Source organism: Podarcis cretensis (assembly GCF_951804945.1).
Source record: "Podarcis cretensis genome assembly, chromosome: 17".
Lineage (NCBI taxonomy): Eukaryota > Metazoa > Chordata > Lepidosauria > Squamata > Lacertidae > Podarcis > Podarcis cretensis.
Window position 1 is genome coordinate 916,787 of NC_137187.1, and position 22,851 is coordinate 939,637.

Genomic DNA, 22,851 nt, shown 5'->3' on the forward strand with positions numbered 1-22,851 from the left:
AACCTCTCCATTCTGAAGGAAATCAGCCCTGAGTGCTCACTGGAAGGACAGATCCTGAAGCTGAGGCTCCAAGACTTTGGCCATCTCACAAGAAGAGAAGACTCCCTGGAAAAGACCCTGATGTTGGGAAAGATGGAGGGCCCAAGGAGAAGGGGACGACAGAGGACGAGATGGTGGGGCAGTGTTCTCAAAGCTACTAACATGAGGGAGGCAGTGGAAGACAGGAGTGCCTGGCGTGCTCTGGTCCAGGGGGTCACGAAGAGGCAGACACGACTAAACAACAACAATGTGTTTATGAGAAGGCCAATCTGGTCTGTATCACGGAGATCTGGGTGGGTGAACAGAGAGAAGCTCATCTCACCCAGTTGTGCCCACCTGTGTATTCGACAAAGCATCAGGACAGACTTGTGGACTGGGGGCGGGGGGGCAGGTGTTGTTGTAGTCTAGAGAGATTTTCTTTCTTACTCCAGATTTTCTGACCAGCTGAATGGAGAGTAAATATTAGGGATTCTGCTGGTTTGCCACCTGCCTCATTGCCCAGCAGTCACCCTACCTGAGCTGGTTTCATAGGCAGGCTTGAGGACTCTCAGGCTGCTGGTCCTGGTGAGCTTCAATATCCATGCTGAGGTGGCTCAGGACTTCATGTCTGCCACATGTCATCAGCCCAACACATATTGCAGACTGCAGACTGCATTCTGAATCTTGTATTTTCAACCAGGCCGGGAAGAGGGTGATCTGAAAGTTGGGGGATATTGACGTCACTCCTGTGTCCTGGTCAAATCATTCAGGCTTTGACACAAAAATTACCCTGGTCACCTTATATGATGACCTCTGTCAGGAGATATGGGGGAGATGCAACCCTGTTAATCCTCCTTGACCTCCATAGTGTATGCACCAGTAAAAAAGGTAAAAGGACCCCTGGACGGTTAAGTCCAGTCAGAGGTGACTATGGAGTTGTGGCGCTCATCTCGCTTTCAGGCCGAGCTAGCCAGCATTTCTCCACAGACAGCTTTCCGGGTCATGTGGTCAGCATGATTAAACCCCTTCTGGCACAATGGGACATCGTGACGGAAGCCAGAGTGCATGGAAACGCTGTTTACGTTCCTGCCACAGCGGTACCTATTTATCTACTTGCACTGGCGTGGTTTCAAACTGCTAGGTTGGCAGGAGCTGGGACAGAGCAACGGGAGCTCACTCTTTTGCAGGGATTCGAACCACCGACCTTCAGATCGGCAAGCCCAAGAGGTTCAGTCATTTAGACCACAGCGCCACCCACGTCTCCTTTACCATATACACCAGTACTCCCTGCTGGTGAGTACTGTAACAAATAAGGCACTGGTTGCATCTCTGCTGCTATTGTTTTTGCATGACTTGAGTTTGTTTGATCACCTGTGCTGCTCAACAGCACCAAGGAACCTCTTGAACGCACTGGGATGTTCTTTGTTTCTGTCTGTTCCCGATCCTGCTATCCTGCAGCACCATGTGGGCTGTATTTCTCAGGTATTCCTGTGTGTGTCTTTGTAATTCTGCATTTCTGCCATTGCTGACCCAGGCCGCTCCTGCAGCAACCATGGGCATAGCTAAGGGGAGCAGCTGTCCCCCCTACCAGATCAAGTAAAACAATAGAAATACTCAACCAACTGACCAATCACGTCAGTTCTGCCCCCCCAAAAAAAGTCCTTTCCCTCCCAACATTGTCTTGCCTCCCCTAACAAAAATCCTGGCTACGCTGATGGCAGCAACCCTGTTTTTACTCTATTCCAGAAAACAGTGAAGTAAAAATGGATAAAGCAGGGAGACAGTAATGGCAGGGAGCAGCTTGCTGCTAGTAGTCTCCCATCAAGGAATCTGGTTGCACAGGGGCCAAAACTAGATCAGGGAGAAAACAACAGAAATGTGAAGGTGAAATGTTTTATTTTAAATAGGTGAAATGTTTTATTTTAAATATTTATATTTTTAAAATGAAATGTTTTACAGCTGGTTCCAGCAATGCCAGAAACGGGGCGAAAACTCTTCTCCATTGCAGAGATCCATAGCTCCAGGTATACAGCCTTTCCTCAGTTCCTATTTACTAAGAGGCCGATAAGGGAATCTGTGGGGAAACATTCAAAAATAATTGATGGTGAATAACACTGTCCAGTAAACCAGTTCCTGCAATGGGGAATTTTCCTATTGGCTACTGATTCTCCACTTTCCACTAAAAAGAAAATGTAATGATATTCTGGGCTTTACCCCCCAATCATCTCCTCCTGCTCTGGATATGAGAGAAGCAGGTCAAGGGCTAATAAGAGAGACCTGGAGGTCTGTACCCCCCCATGCCTGAGGTTCCCCACCCTATTATTCCAGAACTCACTTGAATAATTTTTGTTTCTGAGCCCGATGTCGCAGTCTGTCTGGCAATCTGGCTGACTGCAAATGAAATAGGAAAAAGGAGGCCTTAGTTGCACAGGAAATAAATACTGCTTTATAGCTCCTTTATAGTTCCTCCTATTTCATTGCCCCCCTGAATCTCTACTCAGAGAAAGGAGTCTTTTGGGGAAGTCAGGATCTTGCATACTATTTTGTGACATTTTGGTTGGTTTAACAAAGTTCTGCCTTGGGTAAAGCTACCTAATTTGGCTTCTATATTTGCTCCTTTTACGAAGCATGGAAGACTGGGAGGCAGGAGGAAAAGATGTTGAAGCTTTTGCAACTGTTCGGCGATTCTCCCCTGCAAAGGCTCTCAAAAGCTGTCCAAGTGCCAACCAGACGTTTAATACTATTGTTTTAGGAACATGGCATTGAGAATCCTATCATCATCTGAAGTATTATTCGTATAGTTTTATTTTGTTTATACCCACCTTCCCCCCCCCCCCAGGGAGTAAGGATTCATCCAATTGAGTGTTAAAAACAGTTTGGGGGGAGCAGCAGGACAAGAGGAAGTGTGGATAAGATCTTGTTGCTGTTTAGTCGTGTCCAACTCTTTGTGACCCCCTGGACCAGAGCTCGCCAGGCCCTCCTGTCTTCCACTGCCTCCCGCAGTTTGGTCAAACTCATGCTGGTAGCTTCCAGAACACTGTCCAACCATCTCATCCTCTGTCGTCCCCTTCTCCTTGGGCCCTCCATCTTTCCCAACATCAGGGTCTTTTCCAGGGAGTCTTCTCTTCTCATAAGGTGGCCAAAGTATTGGAGCCTCAGCTTCAGGATCTGTTCTTCCAGTGAGCACTCAGGGCTGATTTCCTTCAGAATGGAGAGGTTTGATCTTCTTGCAGTCCATGGGACTCTCAAGAGTCTCCTCCAGCACCAGAATTCAAAAGCATCAATTCTTTGGTGATCAGCCTTCTTTATGGTCCAGCTCTCACTTCCATACACCACTACTGGGAAAACCACTACTGGGATAAGCTCTTAGTAAGGGCTAAACCATGGGTAGGCAAAATAAGGCCCGAGGGCTGGATCCGGCCCAATTGCCTTCTAAATCCAGCCCGTAGACGGTCCGGGAATCAGTGTGTTTTTACATGAGTAGAATGTATGTTTTTATTTAAAATGCATCTCTGGGTTATTTGTGGGGCATCCCCCCCCAAAAAAAAATATAGTCCGGCCCCCCACAAGGTCTGAGGGACAGTGGACCGGCCCCCTGCTGAAAACGTTTGTTGACCCCTGGGCTAAACCCTTAGGATACTGTTTTTCTACAAAGATGTACTCCCACCTTTTGTGCAGGTAAGACAGATAACAAGGTTTCCCCCACCTGCTGCATGGGTAGCATTTGTTTTTGGGAGAAAAAATACATGGAGGCACTCTCACATACTGTGTCACTGAATTTGGTACCTAGAATGAAAAGATAAGTGAGAGAAGGAGATATTTTATTTCAGTGATTTGGATCTCACTCAAACACAGTAGCACCTAAGCAGTGTTTATTATCTGGGGACAAGTTAGATGTGATGCAGAGGTTCCACGTTCAGGATCACTTGTGGCTTTAAAGGCAATTCAACAACAGCAGTAGGGGGCCAAAATCTGATCAACACTTCCCATATGCAGTGGTTTTCCCACTGATAACTGTGGAGCCAATTTACAGGCGGAGACATAACAGGTTCTCAGACAATACCTGCGTATTTTTTCCTCTTGGGGAAAACAATAGCTTCAGAGATGGGATTTTAATCAAGAAAACAGCACTGGAGAAGAAGAATCAGAGGGCATGAGAAGGAGCCAGCATCTTTTCCCAGCACTATGCTCCTGATCTGAATCAGGGCCAGTGTTGTTGTTACATTAGGAACAAATTGCAGGAGGTCCTGATCACAGATCTCCTGTGTCAGCGCATTTAACTGTGCCCTCTGCAGGGCGAAAAGAGAATGGGTGAATTAGCAGCATGGTTAGAAGAAAAGGAATCTGTTTCCGACAGTGACACAGGAGGGAACTGTTCAACCATTTCAATCATTGAAAACAAGCACCAAATAGTTACATATCAAAGAGGAAAGATGCGTCATTTTGCATTTAAAAAGCAAGATAAATTAAGACTGCAATTCTATGCATGTTTACTTGAAAGTGAACGCCATAGATTAAAGTAGGGGTTACCTCTGAGTAAACATGCATAGACTTATGCTTGCATATAATTGAAAATTAATATTTTCTAATGTTCAATCTATACTGAAAGTTAGTTTTTGTTTGTTTTTTTAATTACAGCTGAATGAAGATTTTAGCTTCTTTCCACTTTGGATTTTGGAATTTGTTAAAAATGCCTCATGTCATGTTTTGGCTCATCTGTTTGCTCATAATCTTATAATAGACAATTTGTTGCATTCCTAATATTAAAGTAAGATTATGGAACTGCAGAATAATTACTAGCTCCTGATATCATTTTTGCTTCAATTTATTAGGCTTTCTAAATCGAAACTTTTTAGACAAAATAGCTAATTTGATTACTGTTAAGTCCTCCTTAAATCTCCCCAGATAAAATTATATATATACTACAACTAAATATTTTGGAGCTTGCTTGGAAAAAATAAAGGTATTGCGTCCCTGAAAATACCACCCCCAAAACACCACAATGAGATGCAGCAGGGAGCTCAAAATTCTAGCCCAGGGGAACAAAATGTGGTGCTCTCCAGGTGTGTTTTTTAAACTCTGCTTTATCACGGATCTTAGAGAAGTCAATTGGAAATTGCTCAACAACTTTTGAGCGTTCTTAATAAAAAAGCTCAACAATTTGGGGCCTTCCTAAAACAACTTTTAGGGTGTACCTTTTGAAATATTGTAAGTCTATGGTTGGGGATGATGGGATTTCTAGTCCAGCAACTTCTGGAGGGCCATGTTGGCCACTCCTGTTCTAGTCAGATGGACGACAATGACCAATTACAGTATATAGAGAAAGGGGACGCTCTTAAAATAAAATGGAAGGGAACTACTCCACAACAACAATGCTCAGATAGGAATACAAAGAAAAGCCAGACTTGGGCCATTTGTGGATGGGTGAATACATGCATACATAAGCAGACATAATAATAATAAGCTTCTTTAAAAACAAAAAATTAAACGAGCAACGAGGCGGAAGAGGATATAGATACTTCGGAGGAAGGGAAGTAGAAAAAAAGAAGCAGTTTGAAGATGGCAGTGAAATCATGCAATGTTTTCCATTGATGGGAACTCTTACGCCTTCAGCTCTTACACAAGTGACAGAAACGAAATTCACAACATGAATTATGACACGGCACACTTAAACATTCCTCTCTTGTTACTAAATGGCTTAACTGAAGGGAGGAATTGGGGAGTGCGGAGCTCGTATGGGGGGGGGGAGACAACACAGCTGAACTGCAAAGGTAAAACATTTTGCAAAGCACAAACTCCACAAAACAAAGGCTTGTGCTTTCCATTGGACTGTGCTGTTGAAATAAGTCTGAGTGTCCTGGGAAGGGAGGTAACAGCTTGCACTGAATTTCTTTGCAGAGAGGGGAACGGAGAGCTGTTGGGTAGAATTCGATGCCATGCTCTTCCAATTGTTCAGTCTGTGCAAAAATTCCAGTTTGCCAGACGAAACAATCCCCCTTTCTTTCTGCCCCCAGCGCTGTTCTGGGCATCCCCCCAACCCCTCAGGCAGAAATCCTTGCACAGGACTTCAACTGATGGGGCTGGTCAGATAAATTCTGTCCAATGTCAAATGTGCGGTGTAAGGGTTGAGACAAATATATCAGTTTCGTTCCCAATTATGGCTGGATAGCATGCTTTTGATTGCCTTGCTTATTTTGCATTTGTCAGTGAATTTCTATAATGAAAAGTTGTGGATCCAAGTCTGTCTGGATATCTCACTGACTGACCCCTTGGGCTGGTTCCCATTTTGCTTGCCCCACGCTTAGAAAGCACAGGTTAGACATAACATTTTACAAGGACATGAAGAAACATCACAGACAGAATAATTGTCACACATGAAGAACAAGGATTAGTTTTGAGTGCCTCACTTGCAGTTTTATAAATCATTTAATGTGTCAACATGAATAGACGTTAACCATACTGCATTGCAATTGTTCTTTAAGGGGTTGTTACTTTGACCAGAATGTAACTGAAATGAATAAGATTTTGGAACACAGAAATAAACAAAACCTTCCAACCATCAATTCCAGCATGAGAGGGGGCCACCTAAATTATATAAGCTGGTATTTGTACGATTGGTATTAGTAATTGTATTATAATCTGGCATTGTTCTAATGAGGCTAATATTGGACTGTAATAGAAAGCTAATAAAAATTATTATCAAAAAAATAGAAAGCACAGGTCCGAGCGTTTCCCCCTTGCCCTGCTCCTTTCCCAGGGAAAACTCAATATTTAGCTTTAAATCAGAGCAAACAGCAATTCGTGGCAAACGGCAAACCCAATTGTCCTTTGCTCCAACTGAGCACTAAAGAGCAGCTCCCCAACCCCTAAAAACCAGTGGGAAAACCCTGAATTGCAAATATGTTTTTCTGCTATGCTCTTATGTGCCATGGCTCAAATGAAACAATTACTCTTGCCTTATTGGCTGAAATATTTTGTTCTTTCAATTGAGAGAATAAGTGTTTCAGATAATAAACATTGATTTGTTTGGGGAAGAAAAGTGCATGCATTTAGAAGTGCATGTTCCTCACATTTTAAAAGTTTCTGTGTGTTGGTTTAGTTTCTTTGGCATTGGATGAGCAGGTGTTATTGAGTTCAAAAGTGTATGTCATGTGGCAGGGTTCTAAGTGAGAGATAAGACAAGAGTCAGTCTTGTCTGAAAGCCATACTTGGAATATCTTACATGGAAGCTGGAACTTTAAATACCATTTAAAAATTCAACATAAGCGCTAGTGCTATATTAGCACTAGGATTGTGTAGGAATAAAGGAATGTTTATGTTGATTAAACCTACATTTTATATACTCTGGTTCGGGATGTTTCACTTATTTGTTAGAGTTTTCATCGTTCATACATAAAGTTTGAGAAGCTTGAATTAAATGTCAGCAGGGGAACTCAAAATCCTAGGCCAGGGGTAGACAATGTGCTGCTCTCCATGTGTGGCATTAAGGGGGCATGGGGTAAGTTTGTAGGTATCAGTTTTCTGTACCAAGCTAAGAGTACATCCTGTAGTCAGAATAAGTGCTGGAGGAATCTTTGGTGTGGGTTCAGAACAAGGACATAGCATGTTTAAGAGAACATTATCTGCTTAAGAAGACTCTTAAGAGAGTTAAGAGGTTAGATTTTAAGGTATAGAGCTTATTTTAATGTCTTCAGGGTGTTTTTGCCTTTTAAAGAGTAACCCATTAAGTTGATAGTTATAATAAGAGAGATTAATAGTCATTAGAAGTGACGTGAGAAGGCATACAAGTGGAGCTCAGCACCATTCCTTGAATCTGCTCCTTCACCAGTGAGGACTCCCTTACTTTGCTTCCGAGTTTGTTAAGTCCATGAGCTTTTGCTGTGAAAGGGTGTGAATGCTTACTTGTTTGTTTTCAGCTAAGCAAAATGAAAACCCATATTGGATATCTGTCTCTCTCTCTGTGGGTTATCAGTGGTGTTCCGACTAGAATCATAGAATCATAGAGTTGGAAGAGAGCACAAGGGCCATCGAGTCCAACCCCCTGCCAAGCAGGAAACACCATCAGAGCACTCCTGACATATGGTTGTCAAGCCTCTGCTTAAAGACCTCCAAAGAAGGAGACTCCACCACACTCCTTGGCAGCAAATTCCACTGTCAAACAGCTCTTACTGTCAGGAAGTTCTTCCTAATGTTGAGGTGGAATCTTCTTTCTTGTAGTTTGGAGCCATTGCTCCGTGTCCGCTTCTCTGGAGCAGCAGAAAACAACCTTTCTCCCTCCTCTATGTGACATCCTTTTATATATTTGAACATGGCTATCATATCACCCCTTAACCTCCTCTTCTCCAGGCTAAACATGCCCAGCTCCCTTAGCCGCTCCTCATAAGGCATCGTTTCCAGACTAAAACAGATGTCTGCTGAAGCCTCAATGTATGGGGAAGGATTGTTGGGAACTCAGCGACGGTTCCCCCTTAGTTAGGCCCAGAGTTGGTAGCAACTTCAATTTTCATCCCTAGCACTTCCCCTGTCCACAGATGTACAGAAAATAATTGATGTGTTTCAGTAAGGAGGCAACGGTACTCTGCAATAGCACACTTTCCCGGTGAGGTTAAAAACTGCAGCCCTACCACCTCAAAATATCACCGACCACCACTGTCTTTTTGTTTGTACTCTGAGAAGCTTGGGCACTATATAAATGCATCCCCATCACCAGCATTCAAATTTAATACTGCCTTAAGGGTGCTGGGCTTAAGGACATATCACGTTAAAAGAAATACATAAAGCTGGAGAGGAGAGGAAGGGTTAAAAATAAGGAGAATCGCTATCATAGGACAAGGAGAGTTGAAGGAATTCAATTTTGCTGGCACACACAGCTTGCAACAAAGAAAAATGCTTTGCATTTGCTGTAGGAGTGAGAGAGCCTGTTCCTAGTATGAATGAATCAATTTGTGGGAGGTAGTAACATTTTAAACTCATTGATTCTGTCCTAACTGCACTCACAAGGTTGCTGGATTCTTCCATCGGGACAGTCACTGCAGCTCTTGCACATAAAGTCAAGACTGCGGCTACTTTGATATTGATCACTGCCGCAACCGCAAACTGTGTCGTTCTCACTGGTGCATTTGGAGACTTCTATTTGTCCAAAGGCTAAGAGGAAAGAGAGGAAGAGTTGGTTAATTCTACATGGGCCATTAGTGCTCAAGAAACATGTAATCTACAGTCGATACACATCATGCAACATTCCAAATGCAGGGGCCTTTTACTGCTGCTTACTCCTGTCCAAAACACAGGCATGAACACACACAGAGAAAAGACTTACTTCGACGGCACTGAAGGCATCCAAGACACCTTTCAGAGAAATGATCTTCAGGCATGAAGGAACCCTCAGGGCATACTGAGCACCTAGGTGTCTCCTCCGCGTTTAAACAGTATTGTGCAATGTACGTTCCTGCAAAATAATTATCCAAGAGGAAGTAGGAAAAAGTCATTTAGTGAGACAAGAAATGCAAGGCTGAGCATAGAATGAAAGTTTCCGTACAGTCAAACCTCAGTTGTCGATTGCAATCTCTTCCGGAAGACAGTTCGACTTCCAAAACATTCAACAACCCAAGGGAAAGCATGGACGAAGCCTAATTATATATGGAATTTTATATTTATCTAGTCTTTAGGTAAGAACTATTTACTTTTCTGCTGAGATAGGATAAAAGGGCACATATGTTGCAAGAAAAAAAAGACTATCCTCTTTCTGTCTCCTCAAGCAGTTCCCACCGGCTGCAAGAACTCATTCATTATAAGTGTATCCCATATTGTCATATACAGTCGTACCTTGGTTTTCAAACAGCTTAGTTATTGAAGGTTTTGGCTCTCGAACACCGCAGTGAGTGTTCTGGTTTGCAAACTATTTTTGGAAGCAAAATGTCCAATGCCGCTTCCGCGACTTCTGATTGGCTGCAGGAAGCCGTGCTTTGGTTTCCGAAGAATTTGAAACTCAAACGGACTTCCGGAACGGATTCCATTTGACTTCCGAGGTGCGACTGTACTCCAGAGGAGTATGTTTTCCCAAAACTGGATTATTTACATTTCTAAGAATCAGGGGGTACACGGAAACAGGAAATCACAACTAACAGTTATTACTCTGTTTTACATTCTGTCATACCTCTGGGGCATTTAAGGCAGCAGTGGGTTTCATCCGGGTGATGATAGTATCCTTCGGAGCATTCCAGCTCCCTCTTTTGTATCCCACTGTAGTGGATGAGGGCATCCTTATCCACAACTGATGCAGGGATAGGTTTAGCATCAGGGATGAGTGCTTCCCCTGTGTCTGTCTGAACGAGGTTCAAGTTGATCTGCAAAGGGGGGGGGGGGACAAAACCCAGCATATAGAGGCAAACTGCTTTTCATCAAGAATGGCTCAGTTTTGGGAATCCACCACACCAGCCAGAAGGTGAACGTTTACAGAGCCGTTCTGTTCGCACAAAAAATGCTGACTTAGCCAGTGCTTTTTTCTGGGTGTACGCAGGGGTACGCATACCCCTAAACATTTTGTGAGTCTTTGTACTTTTGTCCATTTACTGTATTTATTTTTCCCGATTTGAACTATAAAATGGTGATTTTCTTGAGTCAAAATGAGAGTACCGCTAAACATTTTTTAAAGAAAAAAAGCACTGGACTTAGCTCTTTTCTCCCAGCCTCAATGACCAGTTTCCTTCAGGTTTCTCACTTACCATCGCCACTAAAACTGGGAGCAGCTCCAACAGAGCCATAGTTTTTGGCCAACTTGTCCCTTACACCTGCAGGCAGGACCCTCACTCTGTCACCTCTCACAGGACCTCCGCAGGCAAAGAGAGTGAAATTTGCTTGCCTGCTAAACGAAGTTCTTTATAGCACAGGAAGCCAAAGAAAATATGATGGAAAGGGTGGAGACTTGAATTCCCACCCACAGGACACAGTTAGCCTTTTCCCACCTCCACAGTGCCTTGAAAGGATTCTACTTTGTCATATGAAGAAGGCAGTGAACCCAGAAACTCCACAAGTGGACATGGGAGTAGGCAGGATTTATACTGGGTGGGGGGCAGGTAGCTGGATTTATGGGGGGCGGGCAGGATGCCCACCTATCATCCTCTGTCTGGCTCCGTCTAGCAGATTTGGAATGAAATGTCTCAACAACACTTGTTTTAAATTACAGTGGAACCTCAGATTTCAAGTGTCTCAGAAGCCAAAGGTTTTGGTTTTCAAGTGCCGAAAACCCGGAAGGAACTGCTTCCGTTTTCGAGCGCGCCTCGGAAGTTGAACGGCTTCTGCTGCATGTTTTTCGATTTTCTCAATGGATTTTGTCGACCACCCATTGCGTCTCAGTTTTCAAATGTTTCAACAGCTGAACAGTGTTCCAGAACGGATTACATTCGAAAACCAAGGTTCCACTGTTTCTTTTAACCCCAAAGTTCTCAGGAAAATCTCTAAAATCTTTCTACAATTTCTACTTTTAGTTACAGTAAGTATTTTTTATTTATTTTATTTATTTAGTGGGGGCAGCTGCCCCCTCGGCCACAACCATGTTAGGAGAGTACATTAAAAAACTGTATGGCTACTTTCTGGATTGATCTGCACACATGGGATACAGTGGTACCTCAGGTTACATACGCTTCAGGTTACATACGCTTCAGGTTACTGACTCTGCTAACCCAGAAATCTTACCTCGGGTTAAGAACTTTGCTTCAGGATAAGAACAAAAATCGTGTTTCGGCGGCGCAGCGGCAACAGGAGACCCCATTAGCTAAAAGGAGACCCCATTAGCACAAGCATATATACCCCTTCCAGATCCCTCCTCCTTCTTCCAGAGTCCTGCCCCATGAATTCCTCTGAGCATGAACAGAAAGCTGTCTTGGGACTCTTGGTGCCCTTCCCAGGAAAGGGGGGGGGGATTTCAGAGTGTTCAGATATGTTTCAATCTCTTGTTCTGGCATGGTTCCTGGACAGAAAGCAAGTTGCAATATGGTTCTTTAGCAAGGCCAGAAGGCATGAGAAAGGCCTGAGAAACAATGGACTGTTCTCTACCTTTGTTACAGCAAGCGGAATGTTTCTGATGCTTAGCTGCTGAGAAAATGATTTTGAAAAGCTCTGAGAAGCTTTGAGCCTGCTTTGGTGGGGGGGGGTGATTTTGGGCCTAGGTGGGGTCACCCGTCCTCACCTTCCTTCACCAGCATGAGGGAGGCAGTGGAAGACAGGAGTGCCTGGTGTGCTCTGGTCCAGGGGGTCACCAAGAGGCGGACAGGACTAAACGACTCAACAACAACAACACATTTTTGTCCCTGCCGGGTCACTCAACCATTGCTGCTGTGTCCTTTTTTTTAGCAGATCAAGATGATCTGGTGATAGCAAAAACTGCAAGATTTTTTTGGGGAGGGCAATTATTTGATTATATATGTAAACCCTCAAAATGTATTTTCTATAGTTAAGTTTTTACCTCTGTCTTCAGTACATTTTATTTTGTTTTATTGCTCTGGCTAGTGGCTGATGCAAATAAAGATTCTTCTGAAGTGTGGAGCAGCCTATCTTGACCTTAGTGCCCAAGTCGCTGTTGGACTACAACCCCCATCATCCCTGACAGCCGGCCCTTCCTGCTAGGGATGATGGGAGTTGTAGTCCAACAACATACTGGGACCCCCAAAGCCCAGGAGGGTCTGGCGTGCTCTGGTCCAGGGGGTCACCAAGAGTTGGACACCACTAAACGACAACAACATGTTAGCACGGGGAAGCTGGAAAAACTAGTCTCCGCTTTGCTTTCTCACGGAAGGAAACGCCTCGCCTCTGCTCTGCTTGTCTCTCTTTGGGGGGGAAGTGGATCCCAAAAATTGCACTCTTTGAATTTCTGCCTCGCTTTCCAAGCGCAGAAGAAGCAGGAAGTGTCGCTTCCGCCTCGGAGCTGCGGGGACGCGCGCGAGGCTGCCGGCTGCCCTTCTGGCGGCGCGCCCGCCTCTCTCCTCCTCTTCCGGAGAGCAAGCTTGGCGCCTTGGAGCCCTGGATCCGCCGGGCGGGGAAGCGGGCCGGGAAGCGGGCCGGGGGCTGCCCGGAGCCTCCCGGCCGACCCTGGAGCGGCAGTGGCTGCAGGCGCTGCGGGGAAGCAGCGGGAGCGACGCGGAAGCGGCGGGCGCAGCGCTGCGCTGCTTGATGCGCAGGAGCCAAAAGGACCTCTTGCAATTGCAGGGCTGCAGGTGAGGGAGCCAGAGTTGGAAGGGGGGATAAGAATTTTGGGGTCTTAGATATATGGTCTTGGTTATATATATATATGATCTATATATATGTAATTTATATGTGTGTGTGTGTGTGTTAGAGATATATGGTTTTCTTGGGAGAAAAGCAATGACAAACCTAGACAGCATCTTCAAAAGCAGAGACACCACCTTGCCAACAAAGGTCCCTATAGTTCAAGCTCTGGTTTTCCCAGTAGTGATGTATGGAAGTGAGAGCTGGACCATCAAGAAGGCTGATTGCCGAAGAATTGATGCTTTTGAATTCTGGTGCTGGAGGAGACTCTGGAGAGTCCCATGGACTGCAAAAAGATCAAACCTCTCCATTCTGAAGGAAATCAGCCCTGAGTGCTCACCGGAAGGACAGATCCTGAAGCAGAGGCTCCAAGACTTTGGCCACCTCATGAGAAGAGAAGACTCCCTGGAAAAGACCCTGATGTTGGGAAAGATGGAGGGCACAAGGAAAAGGGGACGACAGAGGACAAGATGGTTGGACAGTGTTCTTGAAGCTACCAGCATGAGTTTGACCAAACTGCGGGAGGCAGTGGAAGACAGGAGTGCCTGGTGTGCTCTGGTCCAGGGGGTCACGAAGAGGCGGACACGACTAAACGACAACATAGGTTCCCTATTGGTAGGAGAGAATAGCAGAGGCCAACCAGAGAATATTGAGAAGCAAAGCAGCTAGTAAGCTTGATCTTTATTGATCTGTTACAACAGGGTGCTCCCCTCACACGCAGGAGAGAGGAGGAGCTCTATATGGGCTATAAGGGAAAAGGGCAATTTTTGTTTACAACAAAGGGACCGCTAGGTCATGTAGCTGAACCGCCTGTGATGCAGGAATCTGAAAAAGATCACAAATATCAGGTTGTTCACTTAGGCAGGAAGAGCCAGGTGCACAAATGTAAGATGGTAAAAGGTATATTTCACATATTGTTAACTAGCTTTGTGTCCTCTTGTGAAATTTTGAAATCAGTTTTCTGAAGGGTATTTTAGTAATTATTGTAATTGTTAATAAGTTTTTGTTTAATTATGATATGTTGGTATTTCAAGAGTTAATTTTATTGTGTATTATTAAATTCTAATACATTATTGAATGTTACTTTATTTGTTTGTTTTAAAGTTAAGTTTTTATTCTGATTTTGTATTTCATCAGATTATTCTAAGGTGTGTGGACGTTGCTGTATATTTTGTTGTTGTAAACTGCCTTGTGTATAGTAATATAGAAAGGCGGCATACATATTAAAGGTGAAATGAAAATGGAATGAGCGCAATGAGGCAGCTTAAAAAGTATTGAGACCTATTCTTTTGGGTGATTCCCCACCCCACCCCCAAGCTGAGACAACTATTTTTTTATGTATGTATTTTTTAATGGATGATTCTTACGTCTAGACATTTTGCAGAATTCCATGTGGACAATAAAAAATGTTGTTTCCTAAATCAATCATTATTTCCCTTCCAGCCTTATTTCTGTCTCTGACCTCCAGTCTCAACAGCGGATGCCTTGCTGCAGTCATCTAACCTGGAGCTCTGATGAATTCAGGGAATGGGTTCGTCAAGGTGAAGGCGTCTTCTCTAACCAGAGAAAGTTGCAACGGACACACTTAATACTCATGGGATACTTGACGGATGAAAGACTTGGGGAGAAAGAGAAGTTGGTGGATGGTAGTTTGTATGTGCGAGACAACACTGGCGAGTTGCCCTGCACGGTACGGCTTGAGGACTGCCTTCTCTTTTGCTTCCTAACACTGTTTCTAACAAACAGAGATGTGGGTGGCGCTGGGGTCTAAGCCACTGAGCCTCTTGGGCTTGCCGATCAGAAGGTTAGCAGTTCAAATCCCCACGACGGGGTGAGCTCCCGTTGCTCTGTCCCAACTCCTGCCAACCTAGCAGTTCGAAAGCACACCAGTGCAAGTAGATAAATAGGTACTGCTGCGGCGGGAAGGTAAACGGTGTTTCCGTGTGCTTTGATTTTTGTTACCGTGTCTGTTGCGCCAGAAGCAGTTTAATCATGCTGGTCACATAACCCGGAAAACTGTCTGTGGGCAAACGCCAGCTACCTCGGCCTGAAAGTGAAATGAGCACCGCAACCCCATAGCCGCCTTTGACTGGACTTAACCATCCAGGAGTCCTTTACCTTTGCCTATTCAAAGTACCAATTTCACAGAAAATCTGTTCCTAATAGAGTCTCTTTCTCTCTTTGGTTCAGCTCCTGCGTTTTGAGCTTGAGTGGCTAGGGTGTCTGTTGCTGTTTCCCAGCTGGATATACGTCCCCAAAGCAGGCAAGAGCACAGCTGGATATTTGGAGATCATGGAAGACCCAATCCAAGTGATGCCTAGTCCAGAGAAAACTCTTGATATCCTCCCTGTTTTCTACCCGAGACAAGCTGCACAGCTGCTCAATGCCAGGTAAAGGTTCAGTGTTGCCTGCCAAATACTTCCAGCAGCCATGATTGTTAGACCGGTTGTTGTCTTCCACCAAGGGAGCAAGCTGTCTGAGAAAATGAATACAGTCGTAACTTCGATCCCAAATGCCTTGGTACTCAGACGTTTTGGCTCCCGAATGCCGCAAACCTGGAAGTGACTGTTCCGGTTTGTGACCTATTTTTGAAAGCTGAATGTCCGACAGAGCTTCTTGCAGCCGATCAGAAGCCCCGCTTTGGTTTCCGAATGCTTTGGAAGTCGAACAGACTTCCGGAATGGATTCCATTCAACTTCCGAGGTATGACTGCACAGAAATATGATGTTCCACAAGCTTCTGTTGGAGTGGTGAATTACTTGACTTAAGTAAAGACAAGTCATTCAAGCTTGTAATGTGAATTATTTTCCTGCCTTTGGCAGAACGTAACCTAGAGAAGGATGGTCTAGCCAGATTTGTTGCTGCTGTTGCAATTATCTGTTTATATAGGTAGACCAACCTTGGTATGATCTCCTTTTTTTTTTAGGCCTCAGTATAAGGAGATCGCAAAGCTGAATGTGGCAGGCGAACTGTGTAGGCTGAGCACTATTCTCTACATCCACCAAAATACCTTCTTTTTCATCTTCCTGAAGTGCTTTAGTTCAGCTACTTGTATCCCAGTATTTGTGCAGGTAAGCTGTCCCAGAATATTCACTGTTACATCTGTACTGTACTGTAGCTCAGCCAAGCTGAGTCAGAGCTATATTTCTTTTCTACGTTTCAAAATATTGCCTCTACACTAAGAGTTCATATTGCAATATATTCATTATGTAGAAGGTCACATTCACGATGTAAAGTTACAGTCGTACCCTCGTTTTCAAACAGTTTAGTTCTCAGATGTTTTGGCTCTCAAATGTTGCAAACCTGGAAGTGACGGTTCCAGTTTGTGAACTATTTTTGGAAGCCGAAGGTCCAACGAGGCTTCCACAGCTTCTGATTGTATGCAGGAACTTCCTGCAGCCAATCAAAAGCCGCGCTTTGGTTTCCAAACGTTTTGGAAGTTGAACAGACTTCTGGAATGGATTCCATTTGACTTCTAAGGTACGACTGTAATAGGTAGCACAGTCCAGGGTTCAAATCTCCCGTTGTTCTAGGCGCATTTTGCGACAATGAAATTCATTAGTGCGAGCAGTTTCTGAGCTCTGGGCGCAGTACTGCGCCTAAGATTTCAGATTAAAGCTGTAGAGTAGAAGGAAAGGAGGACCTTTTTCTGCCTCCCCACTTCCAGCTATGCTCTGAAGACTGGAGAAGAGACCCTCTTAAGAATATTAGGGGGGTGGGCAGGGGAAGCACTAGACCATGTGAAAAGTGAACATAATATTTTAGCTGCAGCTCATTCATTTTCAGCTTTGTATTCTTGTTATAAAAAAGTGCACCTAGACATTTTGTTGTTGTGCCCATAACCTAGGACTAAGGTGCCATTTAGCTCCTGGCTTCCATATCTCAGTTTCTAACACTGGTGCAGTCATCTTAGAGGCGCTGCCGTGACCCATAAATACCAGCTGAGATGCATCGCAGCTAGTTTTGAGGCTGGTGGATAAGGCTCTTGTTGGAAGAATATATTTCTTGAGAGTGTGCTGAATTATGACTCACCTTCTGGTTTTTCTGTCCTAGAGATCTTCCCAGTTGGTTTGGCATCACGTGCTACAGCTTGGGCATCGGTATGTCCTCACTGCTCTTAAAACAGCTTGCCTTAAAGCTTCTGGACTGAAGGTATTCATCACCAGCTCCTCCTCACACCTTCTACCTTACTGTACGGAACAAGTGAAGGAGCAATCTTTGGACAGTACTTCAGAAGGAAGTCCAACTGTGTCTGTTTCCACCAAGGCCTGTGAGCAGCTTAGCAGCTCGTTGGAGTTGGAGGAGGAAGCAAAGACGGTGGTTCCAGCTCGGAAGTCCCAGATGATCTCCTATGCAGTAAGCAAGCAGTATCTCCTGCACAGAAGAACCTCACCCTGAAATTGGTTCCTCTACCTTGGGATTCAAGAAGGTGTCTTTGGATTTCTCCAGAACAGGGCACGTCATTAGTAATGTTTCCTTTCTCTGTTCCTTTTCCAGGGCACTATCACCCAGGTGCTAAATGCCCAAGCTGGGCTCTATGAACTGGACAACAAGTTCACTCTGTGCCTTGCTTATCAGCAGATGTTGAATTATGGCCGTGGGCTCCGACCAGGAGCAGGTGTAGAGGTGAGACTAAGGTCCTAGAGTTGGCGCTTTAAGAAGAAGTAGGGTTGGGTGACATCACCTAGAGACATCACCTTGACAACAAAGGTCCGTATAGTTAAAGGTATGGTTTTCTCAGTAGTGATGTATGGAAGTGAGAGCTGGACCATAAAGAAGGCTGATCGTCAAAGAATTGATGCTTTTGAATTCTGGTGCTGGAGGAGACTCTTGAGAGTCCCATGGACTGCAAGAAGATCAAACCTCTCCATTCTGAAGGAAATCAGCCCTGAGTGCTCACTGGAAGGACAGATCCTGAAGCTGGGGCTCCAAGACTTTGGCCACCTCATGAGAAGAGAAGACTTCCTGGAAAAGACCCTGATGTTGGGAAAGATGGAGGGCACAAGGAGAAGGGGACGACAGAGGACGAGATGGTTGGACAGTGTTCTTGAAGTGACCAGCATGAGTTTGACCAAACTGCGGAAGGCAGTGGAGGACAGAAGTGCCTGGTGTGCTCTGGTCCAGGGGGTCATGAAGAGTCAGACATGACTAAATGACTAAACAACAAGGGTTGGGTGATATCTGGTTTTCAACATCATAAATATATCACAGCTAAATACTACGATATGCTGATATATCGCAATGTCTGACTCTGGCATGTATCTAAGCTGCTTCTTCCTCCCAACCTTAGAGAAGGAAAAAGCAGCTGAGACACATCGCTCAACCCTGCTGCGCAAGCCCCCATGCTGCTCTAGCTCACATGAGCTGGGAAGGGACCAGGGCTTTGTTGAACTCAGCTGGGGGTGGGAAGCAAGCCCCTATGCTGCTGGGGCCCACACGAGCCAAAGGGGCAGGGAGCAAGTGCAGGAAGTGCAGTGTAAGCGATGGAAGTCAATGAAATTTTATTATTATTTTCATATTGAGATATTTGTAGAATAAATTAGGAAGAAATTCTTCCTACTTATTTTTTCTTCTTTTTTCTTTTCTTCTTTTTTTCTCTTTTGTTCCTTTTTCATGTATACAGTAGTACCTTGGGTTAAGTACTTAATTCATTCCGGCGGTCCATACTTAACCTGAAACTGTTCTTAACCTGAAGCACCACTTTAGCTAATGGGGCCTCCTGCTGCCGCTGCCCGATTCTTGTTCTCATCCTGAAGCAAAGTTCTTAACCTGAGGTACTATTTCTGGGTTAGTAGAGTCTGTAACCTGAAGCATATGTAACCCGAGGTACCACTGTATGTGCTTATTTGAAGTGTATATGTGTGTATTTGCATTTGTATTTGTTTTGCTTATATTTTGTAACAATTATGTTAAATAAAATTTATTTATAAAAAAACCAAAAACAAAGGGGCAGGGAGCTTCCTCAAAGGCGCTGGCGGGAACATTCTTAGGCTCCGCCTGCCTGTCTGCGCTGTTGCTCTCTGCAGGCAATTTGAGCCTTCTCAAATTGTCTGAAACCGGTATCATGGGCTGAAAGCCATACAAGTTTCAGACAATTTGTAAATATATCGCCCAGCTCTAATGATGGAGTCTGGCCTAGCCATTGCTCATCCCTCAAATGCAGCACAGCCAAGAACAAGAACCAAGAGCTGCCGGAGCCCGATTTCTGTTCTCATCCTGAAGCAAAGTTCTTAACCCGAGGTACTATTTCTGGGTTAGCGGAGTCTGTAACCTGAAGTGTATGTAACCTGAAGCATATGTAACCCGAGGTACCACTGTAATGTTTGACTGGTGGGATATTGGGTGAAATCATTTGGTCTTTTTTATGGAAACTGCAGTACAGTGGTACCTCGGGTTACAGACGCTTCAGGTTACAGACTCCGCTAACCCAGAAATAGTGCTTCAGGTTAAGAACTTTGCTTCAGGATGAGAACAGAAATCGTGCAGTGGGAGGCCCCATGAGCTAAAGTGGTACCTCAGGTTAAGAACGGACCTCCAGAACGAATTAAGTACTTAACCTGAGGTACCACCGTAGCTTTCAGAACTCACTGTTTCCTTGATGCTGATCTGTCCGCTTTTCTTACAGCTCCAAGACGTCCACCTTGTGCAGAAGCCCTTGGCTGCCTCGCCTTCCGTCCTTGGAGCTTGCCTGCGCAGCGTGGTTGTGCTGAAGAGCTTTTCGCCGTGCAGCACGTTATACCAGCCTGTAGCCTTATTTGGGAATTTTTATATTCAGCTGCTTTTGCGTTTCAATTTGAGCCTGCCGCTCTACATCTGGCTGGTCAGCTTGCTAGAGACCTTTGAGCAGAGGTGAGTGAAGTGTAGGCGGGTCCCCACGAGGGAAGACGCAGCCATCACAGCGATAAGAACCTTTTTTGAACTATATCACTGGGAAACAGGGGCAAAGCAACTGTTTATATACATTCACGGTGTGTCAAGTGTGTAGAAAATTTCCAGAATGGTAGCCATTAAACAGCAAATAATTCTTGGCCTTTTATGCCTTGTGGACCCAGAGCATTAGCACAATAAACAGAACAAAATCCCATTGATGCCAGTATTTGTGCTGTAAAAAACTTAGATGTAGGCATTTGGGTGATGAAAAGACTCCTTCATTTTCTTCCTGTAAAATATTGTGTGTGTGTGTGTGTGTGTGTGTGAGAGAGAGAGAGAGAGAGAGAGGTGTGCACAGTCCACAAGATTTGATTTGCATCTGCAGCTTTGGGAAGCAGCCTGATACATTTCAGAGCTGCCCTGTTCCTTTTCAATTCCATGTATTATTGTGGACCAAATTAGATCAGTTTAAAAATAAGTTGTATTTGCCTCTCACTGTCTTAAAAGCTTATAACAGATTAAAACTCTGACCCAACCCCTGGTAATTTTACATACTGTAGAAGATAATAATAATAATAATAATAATAATAATAATAATAATAATAATAATAATAATAATTTATTATTTATACCCCGCCCATCTGGCTGGGCCTCCCCAGCCACTCTGGGCGGCTTCCATAGAAACCAAAAATACAGTAAAATATCACACGTTAAAAACTTCCCTGAACAGGGCTGCCTTAAGATGTCTTCTGAATGTCAGGTAGTTGTTTATCGCTTTGACATCTGCTGGAAGGGCGTTCCACAGGGCGGGCGCCACTACCGAGAAGGCCCTCTGCCTGGTTCCCTGTCAAGCTTTGCTTCTCGCAATGAGGGAACCGCCAGAAGGCCCTCGGCGCTGGACCTCAGTGTCCGGGCAGAACGATGGGGGAGGAGACGCTCCTTCAGATATACTGGACCGAGGCCGTTTAGGGCTTTAAAGGTCAGCACCAGCGCTTTGAATTGTGCTCGGAAATGTACTGGGAGCCAATGTAGGTCTTTCAAGACCGGTGTTATATGGTCTCGGCGGCCGCCCCCAGTCACCAGTCTAGCTGCCGCATTCTGGATTAGTTGTAGTTTCCGAGTCACCTTCAAAGATGGCAGTTAATAACATAGTGTGGTGGGATAATGAGCAGCTTGTGCGTCAAAGCTGGATCCCTCAGAGCTCACTCTGTGTAGTGAAACCCTGCCTTGAGAAGAGCCCTTGAGCATGGCTCCCTCAGTCGCTGGTAGAATCTGACAGTGGGCGTTTGCGGAAACGTTTCCAACATAAGAGCTGTTTCACAGACATGCGCCTCCTGGATTCCCTGCGTGACAGCTTCCGGCGGGGGGTGGGAGTCCTTATGGGCTGTTCTGATACCTCCTCGCTGTTCTCACTGGAAGTATCCCAGAGCCTCCCCTCCGACTCCCTTTCCTTTGGAGCTCCCGCACTCCCCCTACTGGTTCCCTCTTCTCCTGAAGAAGAGGCTCTCCTATTCTGCTGAAGCCTTCTCACCACCTGTCCTTCCGATGGCAGTTCCCTGACATCCACCTCCCCCCCAGGGCCCCCTTCACCCCCTCCCGCCTCTTCTCTTACTGGCGGCGAGGACGGAAATCCCTGGAAGGAACTCCCCTCATCCTCCGAGGATTCAAACACTTCTAACCACGGCCTACCGCCTCTTTCCCCCTCTTCCTCTCCTTCGTCGGAATCTGTTTCCACCTCCACTTCCGACTCTGGGAACCCTTCAAATTCCCCTTCCTCATCTGTAGTCCCGAAGTGTTCCCTCCTAAACCTTGCCACTGGTTGTGGTTTACTTGGGAAACGCCGATGAAACGTTTCTATTAAAATCTCGTCCTTGACTTCCTCTGCCGGTACCCATGCGTTTTCTGACTCTTCCTCCCCCTCCCATTCTACCAAGTATTCCACCTGATTCCCCTTCCACCTGGAATCAATGATCCCTGCCACATCCATGTTGCGTTCTCTCTCTTCTATGACGGGTGTCCGGGTGACCTCCCTCTCACGTTCCCCCCACTCACACCCCTCTCTGTAGGGCGACAGTAATGACCTGTGAAATACTGGGTGCAATTTCATGTGACTGGGCAATCGGAGTTTGAATGCTACTGGGTTGACCTGCTGTATGACCTCAAAGGGTCCCAACCGTTTGGGTCTCAATTTCTTACACCCTCCCTTGAACGGCAGTCCTTGGGTGGATAGCGAGTAATTCTCTGTCGTACACTGTATAATTCCTCTCAGACTTGTTCAATTTCCTCGAGAAGAAGGCACACGGCTTCCATTCCGACGTATTCGCTCCTGGCTGCAGAAGCACGGCCCCCACCGCTCTGTCAGACGCGTCGGTTTCCACCCTCATCGGCTGCTGCAGATCCACGTGTAAAAGTTGTTCTTCCGAAGCAAACGCCCTCTTTAAACTTTCGAAAGCTCGCTGCGCTTCTTCCGTCCAGACAAATTTCTTCTTACTGCTGAGACAATCCGTGATGGGGGCTGTTAAATGGGCGAAGTTCTTGATGAACTTCCGATAGAAGTTTCCGAACCCCAAAAACCTCTGCACATCTTTCTTAGTTTTCGGTGACCTCCATTCCAGCACTGCTTGCACCTTGCTAGGATCCATGGCCAGCCCCTTGTCCGACAACCGGTACCCAAGGAATTCCACCTCCCTGGCGTGAAACTGA

At 45.2% G+C, this 22,851-nt stretch overlaps 2 protein-coding genes across 5 annotated transcripts in view; one reads left to right on the forward strand and one right to left on the reverse strand.

The window, feature by feature from the left end:
- Nucleotides 1–1,926: 1,926 nt before the first annotated feature.
- On the reverse strand, nucleotides 1,927–11,297 carry LOC307206891 (tumor necrosis factor receptor superfamily member 1A-like). Its single transcript, XM_079960366.1, has 8 exons — nucleotides 10,980–11,297; nucleotides 10,740–10,846; nucleotides 10,172–10,361; nucleotides 9,335–9,463; nucleotides 9,016–9,162; nucleotides 3,725–3,804; nucleotides 2,354–2,409; nucleotides 1,927–2,092 (listed from the first exon to the last, which is right to left on the reverse strand). The coding sequence occupies exons 2-8, from the start codon at nucleotides 10,776–10,778 to the stop codon at nucleotides 2,065–2,067; spliced, it is 669 nt and encodes a 222-aa protein (XP_079816492.1). The 5' UTR covers nucleotides 10,779–10,846; nucleotides 10,980–11,297; the 3' UTR covers nucleotides 1,927–2,064.
- The window catches only part of CTC1 (CST telomere replication complex component 1), a 46,237-nt gene continuing 25,344 nt past the window's right edge, over nucleotides 1,959–22,851 (forward strand). Inside the window, exons 1-8 of one of the 4 annotated variants that reach the window (XM_079960226.1) lie at nucleotides 1,959–2,042; nucleotides 2,646–2,750; nucleotides 14,722–14,968; nucleotides 15,469–15,668; nucleotides 16,205–16,349; nucleotides 17,332–17,634; nucleotides 17,776–17,904; nucleotides 19,904–20,127. In XM_079960226.1, coding sequence (XP_079816352.1) covers nucleotides 1,990–2,042; nucleotides 2,646–2,750; nucleotides 14,722–14,968; nucleotides 15,469–15,668; nucleotides 16,205–16,349; nucleotides 17,332–17,634; nucleotides 17,776–17,904; nucleotides 19,904–20,127 — 1,406 coding nt within the window. In that variant the 5' untranslated portion in view covers nucleotides 1,959–1,989. Of the gene's footprint in view, nucleotides 2,043–2,645; nucleotides 2,751–9,639; nucleotides 9,684–11,435; nucleotides 11,507–13,031; nucleotides 13,227–14,721; nucleotides 14,969–15,468; nucleotides 15,669–16,204; nucleotides 16,350–17,331; nucleotides 17,635–17,775; nucleotides 17,905–19,903; nucleotides 20,128–22,851 lie in introns of those variants that run through there. The other 3 variants (XM_079960228.1, XM_079960229.1, XM_079960227.1) reach the window with 3 other exon arrangements.

Bases quoted from the DNA above. Each gene is read 5' to 3' on its own strand.
- LOC307206891 (XM_079960366.1), bottom strand. From the start codon at position 10,778: ATGGCTCTGTTGGAGCTGCTCCCAGTTTTAGTGGCGATG. The intron at 10,362-10,739 runs GTAAGTGAGAAA...CCCCCTTTGCAG, and splicing joins TCCCAGTTTTAGTGGCGATG to ATCAACTTGAACCTCGTTCA. The intron at 9,464-10,171 runs GTATGACAGAAT...ATTATTTTGCAG, and splicing joins CTGCCTTAAATGCCCCAGAG to GAACGTACATTGCACAATAC.